The sequence below is a fragment of the Montipora capricornis genome, chromosome 5 (assembly GCF_036669925.1).
Source record: "Montipora capricornis isolate CH-2021 chromosome 5, ASM3666992v2, whole genome shotgun sequence".
Lineage (NCBI taxonomy): Eukaryota > Metazoa > Cnidaria > Anthozoa > Scleractinia > Acroporidae > Montipora > Montipora capricornis.
Window position 1 is genome coordinate 20,799,846 of NC_090887.1, and position 11,270 is coordinate 20,811,115.

Below are 11,270 nucleotides of genomic sequence, written 5' to 3' on the forward strand. Positions count from 1 at the left end.
TTTTGTTTATTCAACTTTACAAACACCAGGCTTCGTATGCCTTCTCTGTAAGGAACTTGCAATCTTTTTTAGTCCCTTGTAGAGGCAAATCGTGCTACAAAAACGAGGTATTTTCGGTCGTGAAATTCGAAGACTTGTCCTATTAGACACCTCAACAGGAAAATTCCATTTGAAGGGCGCTTCCGACCAATGAGAGCGCGTCTTACGTATACTATGTCAGCTAGGGTAATTAAAGTGCATTGTGTAGAACTCATTACAAAATCCGGTAACTCGGGCGACCTAAGGAAAACGACGATTTTGCAGTATTTGCCAATTTTAATGTTCGTTCCCCGTATCATTCTTCGATGTTAGGTCGTTTGAAAATTTAAATCACTTGAATTGTCAGCATCTCCCCAGTGCGTCGCCAGCTTGAAGCGCCGAAGGGGTTTTGTGATCGAGGGTTCAACAGAGAACGTGATGGCGGCCAAGAATGGATTATTCTCCACTGTTTCGTATGAACAAGGGAAATAATAACTTCTCCGCTCCGAAACAACAATGGGAAGTGGAATTTCAAAGAAACAAAGCGAAAAGTCGGTGGAGGGACCTCCAAAGAAGAAGAAAAAGACATTTCAGTTAAAATGCCTGAAGGAACATGAAGACTGTATAAACGCAATTTGTATGAGTCCAGATGGAAACACCATAATCACTGTTTCCGACGATAAAACCGGTCGGCTGTGGGATACCAAAACTGAGGAAAAGGTCGGAGAGTTAGAAGGACACGCGAAATACATAACTAGCGTTTGTGTTTGGGGAAGGTACGTGTTCACCAGCTCTGCAGATGCCACTATCAGAAAGTGGAACCCGGAAAACGGCTCTTGTATCAAGACAATGAAAGGGCATAGTCAGGCTGTTAACCGAGTAATCTGCTCAGGAAATTTTATCTTTTCGAGTTCGTACGATAGGACTGCAATATGCTGGAGCGCCGAGACGTGTGACCACCTTAAAAGGTTCGAGGGACACAAGAGCTCTGTGATTTCGTTGCTTGTCGTTTCGGAATCTAGCTATGGTGGAGGGGCATTCGCAGCCGTCGATATTGAAAGTAACGATGACACTCTCATCACAGGCTCTGCAGACAATACAGCAAAAAGTTGGGCTATGAACTCAAATGATAGCACAGTGACATACAAAGGACACACCGGTGCTGTTATGTGCCTTGCAGTAGACGGGAAAGGCAAGAGTTTGTTCACAGGTTCAGCCGACCACACAATACGCTCATGGGATATTCTTACCGGAGCTCCTATAAGATCCTTCAAAGGACACCAAGGCTCCATTGTACAAATCCAGGTTTGTACGGTAATTTAACAAAATAAACCGCAGTTTTCTTTCATTTCACCATGACTGGTTTCCCGGGAATTCCTTGGCCTCTCGAAGAAAATTGCAGGACGGGTGCCACTTGTCACTCGAACGAAACCTGCCAAAGTTTTTTTTTTTTTAAGAATGAAATCTTAACTTAGGAGTTATTATAACAATGAAAGATCCTTTAGGAATAAAAAACGTTTTCGGCCTACAACGTTTAATGAGCCCCTCAAAATAGCACGGCATTATTGAAATTTCCACCGCGAAGGCCAGTGAAGATTGGTGATTCTATAATTTTCACAACACGAATATATATTCACATAATAGCATATTATTTCACATTTTTTACTTGATGATTCGGTTATTCTGTAATTAAAACCGATTTGTCGTCTCTTATTAGCTCCAGATTCTTTGCTTAAACTGCAAAAAAGAGTGAATTTCCTCCATGAAATACAGTGTCGTAGTTAACACATTCATGTTAAAGGCAAGCAACATTGATAAAGCTTGCAACATCTGTCCTCGATCTTTGAAGTTCCAGTTCCAGTTTTATAGGAAATGTAACAAAGATAGTTGTTTTTTATTTTGGTATTTCAACTTTTAAACCTTTGGCAGAGACAGCACTTTCTATCATTTGTTCAGGGCCATTTAAATTTTGCATTATGGCACATATGTTTTCCCAAATTATGTCCATCTTACTTTTCCAATTTAGTCAATTTTGACAATTGTTCAATACTCTGAATTGTTTGAAACTTTCAAAGCTGTTTATTACACCGTTTATTTTGACATGGTCCTGACTCATGCCATCTTTTGGTTCGTTCCACTGAATAAAATTTAATGAAAAATTTCTTTATAGTTTTGCCTAATTAATTTTTTTTGCGAAAGAAGGTTTCCATGGAAACTTGAACAAAAACCATTCACTCATACTAATTCATGTTTGTGGTTTTTTGTATACCTACCTACAGCTCTTGCTTGTGGTAAGAGTTATTAAACTTGAAAGTCGAAAGCCAAAAGAGTTTCTTCATAATTGATAGAAAAGTGACAGTGCTTTTTCTACATCGCTGTTAATGTCTGTTGCATGAAAAGTACTAACAAAAGTATTTTTTTGGCTATGAAACTCATAACTAGAAGCTTGACATTAAACCTTATACTATGGTTGTCAGAATCACTTTGGTTTGGCAGAGGTTATATCAGTTTTGAGAAGTCAGGGATTAATGTTCAATTGAGGAATAAATCTGCTTTCTAGAACCCCATTTAATCCCGTGATTAATTATTGTTCAGGGAAGAAAGCTTTTTTACAAAAGGGAAGCAAGCTTCCATCTCACATTGCTCTTTGATTCAACAACTTCTCTTGCAATGTTTTGGTATCTTACACAAAACCTGGAGTATGGGAGTTCATTTCTGAATTGAAATTGTGCAAGTTTCTTTTTACAGCGGCCTCATAAATCTTATGATAACATGCAAGTGTCTTTGGCCGCTTTGCAATACTGATGCATACTCACCGAGAAATGTTGCACGCCAAAGGAGACTCCTTATATTATCCCCATCTCAAACAAATGGAAATAGAGTCTCCCTAGCTTATGAGATTTTCAGTAAGGCTAATCAGGCTTCCATACAGGACCTGAAGTATGGTGAGCTAACAACTCCCTTGAGGTAGAAGTACTGTGCATCCCATCCATTTTTATTACAGAAGCATCATTGTCATTTTGATCAACAACGAACATTCTGTTACTTTTACAAAACAATGAGAGATTTTAGAAATTCTCATGTATTTCACTCACCAGGTTGTTAATAAGCTGTTGTACTCCTGTTCCACTGATCACTTGGCAAAGTCTTGGGTAGTTGAATTTGGTGACTGCACACGCACATACAAAGGACACAAGTTCCCAATCACGCAGATGCATTTCCAGGATGGTATCTGTGAGTAAACCAATTTTAATGTTTAGTAAGTACAGGGGTTCAATTCTGCATAACACCCTTTAGTATAAATACACAGGTGATTATACAAAATTGCACGCTCTCACTGGCTTGCTAACTCGGATTATCAGCCGATAATCACCTTATCGGACAAAATGGCTGCCAGTAGTCGTTTTGCCACTGTAAGTGAAGACGATTTCGCGTTGAAATGTTCTTTTCTCCTCTTTTTTTGAAATAATCACCTGCGTATCTATACTAAAACAATTATTCGCAAGTGATTATCGGTGAATATTCACCGAGACAAAGTCAAGGTGAATATTCACCGATAATCACTGAGCCTGAGGCGAATAATTGTTAAAGAACATGTTAACTACGAGAGCAACTTATGTAAATATGTATGTCAGGAGGCTGGATAAGGATTTGGTCCCAAAGATCTTTTATGAGACAATTCAAGGCCTTCCCCAAGCTCTCCATCATCTTCCTGACACATGTCTTCACCTTTAAGGTCAGCCACAGTTCCAGCTATTGAGAGTGAAGACTTTAAAACCGTTTTAAACACATATAACATTTATCACTCTCAATCCTTTAGTGTTTACTACCAGTGGAGATCACACAGCAAAAGCATTTGATGCAAAAACTGGTACATGCAAGAGGACATTTTCAGGCCACACATCTGCTGTGTGTTGTCTCCTGGTAAGTCTTAAGTCATGCAAAAGTACATCCACTTCGTTTAATCCAGGACTTGAAAACAATTATTGTGCAGTTTTTTAAGATGCATATTGTAAGAGAAAATTCTAGAAACAGGGAGTTTAAGAAAAAAAGCAGGATTTTTTCCACATTGTAGAGAAGACGGTACCAATACTGTAATCATTTTAATGAAATCTGTTTTATTGACCTTATTTTTTATACAGAGATAGCTTTTTAGTTATCACTTCATCACCCATGTTTCCATTTTTTAACTTTCAAAATTAATGTGAACTTAAGTGGCACATTGCATCCACAAGAGTGACAAAGATCTTTTTATTTTGTGGTTAAGTGTGGTGGTCCTCCACACTTTTTAGAGATCTAGACAATTCTGAAAGCATCAAAAATTAAATTCAAAGGCAATGGATAGAAAAAGATCCTGTTTGGGTACAACTTGAAAAGTACAATTTCTGTCTTTGTATGCTTGTAAATGCTTATAATGCAAGTTTCTTCATTTTGTCAAAAAAAAAAAAAACAGATCATGACATGTTTGATAATAGAAAACATGATATTTGTCACTTGCAACTTGTTTCAGGTGTTAATTACATGCACATATTCAAAGATAAATGGAACAGAATATCTTGTTTGAAATTTTCACTAAACAGTGAAGGATAACTTTTTAGGTGTCTTCTGGGAAATTGTACACAGGAAGCCATGATCACACACTAAGAAGTTGGGATGCCACAAAACTGAGAGACGATGAAGATGACATCTATGGCAATGGAAAAGAGAATGGAGTGAAACAGTGAACAGATGGATCCACCCTAAACCATTGAAGATCATTCTAAGAATTGGGCAAGACAAGAAATGTAGTTTCATTTGTCTACACTGGACTTTTGCTTCCCTTGCTTGAAGCAAGGGATCCTTCGTTATCTTGCTCTAAAATGCTTTGTGTTTTTGTCTTTTTCATGAAAATACTAGATCCCTGCAATGCAGGCCTCTCCTTAGGAGAAAAAGTTTGTTCAATAGGATTTAATTGTATAATTTTCATAGGCCTTATTCATAAATGGCAGTCAATTTAAAATTCTTTCGTCCAAGTGCAAATTAGCCTACCAAGTCTCGATACCATACAGTGAATTAAAAAGAATTCTTGCTCTAAAATGAGGCCTGGTAGGCTAATTTGCACTTGGACAAAGGAATAATAAATTGTCGGCCATTTATGAATAAGGTCTATGGTTGGAATCAGTCTGGAAGGATCATGCGATGAAGGCTCTTGTGGTGGAAATAATTTGCATATGAAAAGATTCCCCACATGCGTCTCTCCTTTATGCTCAGTTCCAGTGCAACATGAGAATACAAATTAAAACAGCTTAGTGCACATGAACTGCCATGTTGGATTTGAGCTTACCTTCCACAGCTTCAAAAATCAATACAGCAGCTGGGAATTTTATAAAGTAGTATTTCTAAAATATAGCTGTTCTGCAGGCTTGTGAAATACCCTTAAAAAGGAGTTTAGGTGTTTTATATGGTTTTCAAAAAATGATGAACAGGTCAAGTTCTTTTGCTGCTTTCACATGACTGAAAACTACATGTGTAAGTTTTAAATTAAGAGTTTTTTTGTCATACATTATGATCAAGGAACAAAGGGAAAAATCTCACTGGTGTTGGGATCAAAACGTTTGCCATCATGCAGTTTTGTTAAAAATTGGGGAAAAAAGTTCGGAGTAACTGTCGCTGAAAAAAAATCGAACTTCTACAAGATGCCTGGACCTGAATCCTACCACTCTAATTGGAGTCAGCAAAGTTGCATTTCCATGTAGCCAAATCAGCCAAGCAGGTGGTGGCACAAGGTCGCTCATCAAAGGAAAAGGGCAAAAACTGTAAAACTTCTGAAGTGGAAAGGGGATTGAATAGCCTGTGTGTGGCATCAAATCAAAAAAACCTTTAAGTTTAAATTTTTACTGTCAAACTCTGGTGGATCCACTGAACTTTGCACATGCGATGTATTTTGGGTAAAGCTTGGCTGGGGTTAAAAGCCTAAAATGAGTTGCATATTCTTATGCAAATCAAACTCATTTCCCTTCCAATAGTTCAGCACCAAAATCATTCAAAACCCAGAAAAACAGCAACTCAGTAATGTCCATTTTGGTGATTAGGCCGTTTGCAAAGGTGACAAAACAATGACCATCACTATAAGTTGTCAACTTGGTGTGTGAATGAACACTGGCCAACTTTAAGGTTCAACTTCAACTTCAAGGTTCAGGTTTTGCAGGATATAGGGATTATTATAATAATAATTGTGATAATAATAATATTATTTTGTTCATTCACACGATATGTTGTTAACGTGGTTTGTAAACTAGGCATCAAGCCATGACCTGTGGCCTTAGGTGTCTAGTGTTCTTCTCAAGATTCTTGCCGATTCCAACAAGGAGGCTTTTTGTAGTAATACTGTCCAATTTTCTTCAACATTGTTTCAAATTCTTGCTGAACGTCCCTAGTGCACCAATGACAATTGGTACAACAATTACTTTTCGGCAGCTCCAGATTTTCCGAATCTCTCTTTTTAATTCTTGGTATTTTTCCATAATTTTTCTCTTGTTCTTTTTCCAGCACTCTTGTATCAAAAGGGCACGCGATATCTATCACATAACATGATCTTTCTATCTTATCAAGAACAACTACATCAGGTCTATTATGCTCAATTTGATGGTCTGTTTGAATTCGGAAGTCCCATAACACCTTTACTTCATCATTTTCTATAACTCCTTCAGGATCATGATCATACCACTTGTCTTCGCATGGGATGTTGAATTTCTGACAGAGTTTCCAATGGATAACTTGGCCTACCTTATCATGTCGCCACATTTTATACTCTCTTTGCGCCAATTTCTTACATTCCGCTACGATATGACTTACGGTCTCTTCTCGTTCTCCACATAACCGACACATCGGAGACACATCCTCTTTATCAATCCTGTTTTTAATGCTATTATTATTATTATTATTATTATTATTATTATTATTATTATTATTATTCGCTTCTCTCCAGTTGTCAGGTGTTCTACAGGGTAATGTTTATTGTGTAAGACACAACACTTTCCGCAACAGGTGAGCAGTTCCAAGAATGGCCAATAATTGTACACTTCCAAGGAAGTCAGGTACATCTAGCTTGCCAAACCAGGTCTTTGCACCTTTTGATACGCTTCCAAGAGCACCAATCACGATAGGTATTATTGTGACTCTTGAGGCTCTATGAATCCTTCTGATTTCAAATGCTAGTTCCTGGTACTTTTCAACCTTCTCCTCTTCAGTTCTGGTGATGTTCTGGTCCACTGGCACAACTATGTCAATAAGAGTCCATTTCTGTGCTTCAGCACTTTGTCTGTGTAGATAGTCATGTCCCAGGTAATCCTCACTTCTCCATTTTCTGCGGTTGGCAAGGGTTGATGGTCTTACCACTTGTCAGTAAACTGTATCCCATACTTCCTGCACATTTCCCAGTGTACCCCCAGGACCACCTTGTCATGGCACTTCCTATACTCTCTCTGGGAAAGCTTCTTGCATCCACTGACATTGTGTCATACTGTTTCAGTGGCATCTCATCATCATCATCATCATTATTATTATTATTATTATTATTATTATTATTATTATTATTATTATTATTATTATTATTGATGAATATTTTCTCTATGCATACTTTGCCCCTCAAAGCCAAAAAGGGTATAGGAGGAATTCTCCACTATGAAACAGTTTTTGAACAGTCTAAAATTTTCTAACAGACCATTGGGGACTGAGGATGGGTCAGATGGTTTTGTCACCTCAGTCATTACTGACACTAAGTCTTTTCCTACTCAATCACCTAAAAGTTTTTCAAGTGGTACTGTGATTTCCATACAGTCACTTGTGTGCACCTTGTGGTCTGCCCAGTACTCTCTCTTTAATATTTGAAAATACAGCAAATTGCATGTAAGAAGGGTAGTAAATTGAATATTTACATTTTTCACATTAAAATTGTGTAGATGCATGTATTCCCAGATTTTTCGCTATGTCAGCCACTGAACTGAACCACTTGGCTTCAGCTGGGAGCTGTTATAGAAATATAATTCTCGGAAAGCAATACAGGCATTAAGTCAATTATTGCATAAATGTTGAAGTTGTGAAGACTAAACATTAGTGATCCATGACACTATACATGCATTAAAAAGAAAGTAATTATAATGGAAGGATTGTAGGGAGATTTCCATTTCTGTTATTGTTCTTGTATCGTTCTCTGTTTTTGTTTAAAATTGAAATCTATACACTTTACTTGAGTTTACCTTGAATCACCATTGATTTCCTGAGAAAGTGAAATTTTACATCTTTATGGTTTTGATGCTGAGGGTATACATGTAGTCTAGCACACGTTTACATCTACATAAATTTAATAGTTAAGACTTTTAATGCATTAGTTTTGATAATAATAAAATATTATTGCAGGCCAATTTAAATGTAATGTTTATTGTACATAAATCTAGTTACACTATTGTGGAACTTATGTGATGATACAAAGAGTAGAAAAATTTCTCCAGTTTCATTTCGTCATACAAAAAATACTACTAAATACTTGGTAATAAAACTTAAAGAGTGTTGTAGCTACAAGAAAGTTGATGCTATCAGTAATTATCAAGAGCAAGTGTTTGCTTTCATTGACTGTAACAAACAGGGAATACTTGCTAAAGAAGTCCCTTTGAAGTATCACAATAGTTCTCCTTAAGGCTCTCTTTTACCTCTTATCAGTTGGAAGGATATCAGGGTTGTGTATGAAGGTGGAAGGGATAGATGCCAGGGGGAAAGTCTTTACGAAATTTTAAAAATGCAACATATTTAAAGTGCTACTATGATCAAAAAATCATTTTCTTTTTTTTCTTCAGAGTTTGAAAGCGTGTTCACTTAACACCTGACTGGTAAAATTTTGAGCTTTGATTTTTATCCAAAGGCTGTTTACTTTGAGTGTAAGGTTTGGATTTCACGGTCTGCCATTACTCACGTTCAGAAGTGACCGATTGGACCTCAGAGGGTTGTATCTAGCGAAAAGTGACGTCATTTACTCACTAGCTTAAAATTTCAGCGTGCAAACACAACTTATTATATATACAAAACACAAGTTTAAAAGTCTGAAAGCCCAAATCTCCCATGCTGCATATTAATTCAGCCGTGTACACACGCATTGCATTCTTAAACTAGTGAGTCTTTGACATCATTTTCTCTGCGACCCAGCTCTCTCAAGATTTTAAAGTTAGTAATGGTGGACCAATAAGTAACAAAATTCCAGTTAAAATAAACAGGTGTCTCTTTAAAATCAGAACTTAAATCTTGGGTCACTTAGTGTTAAGTTAACATAGTTTTGAAATCCAAAGAAAAAGAAAAATTATTTATGAACTGATAGCCTTTGTCCAGTGAGCCAATGAAAATGCTGGATTTCTGATATCCGTAGTTCAGATTTTAATGATCACAAATTATACAGAAGAGACACAAGATTCAGCATGGAAGACAATGTTGAATCCCATAGCCCTCCTGTTTTATTATAATGTACAATCAAGACTTTGTTACATATAGCAATTCTGGGAGGATAGGTGCTGTGAATTCCATCTTTACAGTTAACAATAAGAATCAGAGTCTACAGAATTTCTGTTCTCAGAAGAACCAGATATAGGGCTTTTGAAAGAGGCAATGGCAGTGTTTTGGTACTGCCTGAGTGTAAGTTAATTTTGTTTCAGCTGTCCTGACTTAGTATACAATAATATTATGTAAAGATCAACCACAATAAGAGCCATATTATTTAGTTACTGGTACAGTATTTAAGTGCTGATTTACAGGTACTCTCCTGTGGTATAACAGTTACAAGATGTTTGTTTTGGATCCATAAATACACTTTTCACTAAAATCATTATATCATTGCTTATGTTACACTTCTCCTTCAGCTAAGCCATAGTTGGGCTTTAGAAAATGCCATGATCTTGTCGCAAATATTATACAAGTGGTTGTCTCTTGAAGGTCTCCCAGGGGTTTGTGGAAACAAGGAAACATGGCTAATTTAAATCAGGGAAAAGGGGAAAAAAGATAAAATATCTTAAAGAACAAGGGAGCATAAACCAATTTAGGGATCAAAAAGAACAAGTTTGGAAGTAATGTTGGGAAGGGAACACAAGCAAACTTTTAAAGGGGAACAAAGACCCTCCTGGGAGCCCCTTTCTTTGTTACGGTAAGGACCCATTGAAACTCAATGTCTATAATTTTATGTTCCTTTTCTCTTTGAAGGGAACCACATTTTCCCCCATTATTCTCCAAAGAGCCTTTTTGCAGGGACCATTATGTGAAGATGATAATGAGAAAATCAGCAGGAAACTGACATGTGAAAGGGGCAGGGATCCTCACCGTCTTGCTTAGGGTGTAAATTTTAGATTTTGGTCTCACTTAAGGTGTTCTGGACAAAACGCCATCATGTGTAGCCCATATGTAGCCGTGAAGGTCTCGGAGGAACCAAGAAATATAAACGTATATGTTAAATAAGTTTTAAATATGCTCTCTTTTAGGGGTCATAAAAGCCCAGATTGGTCTCCTTTAGGGGTTCAATTCAAAATTTCCGACGACGATAGCCACCCCTTCCTGAGTCAGGGGTGCTTTCTTTTTGTCAGAACTGGCCGGCCAGACCCATCAGTTTGCAAAGAAAATGCAACAATTGCATGATAATCCCTTGCATTCTTCTGGAGGAGTATATATCACCCTCGAAGTGTGTTTCTTGCCGGTAAGTTCTGTCAAATGGAAAGAGTCCTTGAACTCGTACAGTTCAACATCTCTGATATGATGTCCGAAGAGTTTCATGGCAAACTACAGGGCCTTAACAATAAATGAACCCGGGAAGCTTTCACAAACTGAATATTAATTAAAGGAGGAATTCTGCCATAAAAGTAAAACATTGGACCAAACCGAAAAACTAAGCTTATAAATAGGCAAATCATAAACGTGCGACTGGCCGCCATCTTCTAATATTAAAAGACCCACAGACGCTCAAAGTCACAGTTGGTTGACAACTATGTGTAAGTATAAGACTTGAATACGAACCAAACAAAAGGAAAACAAGTTTGTTCAAAAGCTTTTTCACGTCATAAAGAGAAAAGGTTTTTCGAAGTAAGCTTATTAACTAACCTTGAGTAACAAGATACCGGTATATCGCCATTGTAAAACTCGCTTTTTGCCGTCCTCCGAATGAAAAAAGGTTCTCTTACTGGTTACAGTTAGCCTCTTGTAACCTTTATTGCCAGAAAGGGAATTTGTTGTTGTGTAGGCTTCCA

General features: G+C 37.2%; 1 protein-coding gene across 1 annotated transcript; it reads left to right on the plus strand.

The window, feature by feature from the left end:
* The first annotated feature begins 243 nt into the window (after positions 1–243).
* On the plus strand, positions 244–8,581 carry LOC138049875 (WD repeat-containing protein 86-like). Its single transcript, XM_068896346.1, has 4 exons — positions 244–1,323; positions 3,117–3,252; positions 3,839–3,942; positions 4,617–8,581. The coding sequence occupies exons 1-4, from the start codon at positions 535–537 to the stop codon at positions 4,740–4,742; spliced, it is 1,155 nt and encodes a 384-aa protein (XP_068752447.1). The 5' UTR covers positions 244–534; the 3' UTR covers positions 4,743–8,581.
* Positions 8,582–11,270: the final 2,689 nt, after the last annotated feature.

What these genes read in the sequence shown, in the direction of transcription:
- LOC138049875 (XM_068896346.1), top strand. Translation starts at nt 535, where the DNA reads ATGGGAAGTGGAATTTCAAAGAAACAAAGCGAAAAGTCGGTGGAGGGA. An exon ending in GCTCCATTGTACAAATCCAG is followed by an intron (nt 1,324 to 3,116) that starts GTTTGTACGGTA and finishes TTCACTCACCAG; the next exon opens with GTTGTTAATAAGCTGTTGTA. An exon ending in GCATTTCCAGGATGGTATCT is followed by an intron (nt 3,253 to 3,838) that starts GTGAGTAAACCA and finishes TCAATCCTTTAG; the next exon opens with TGTTTACTACCAGTGGAGAT.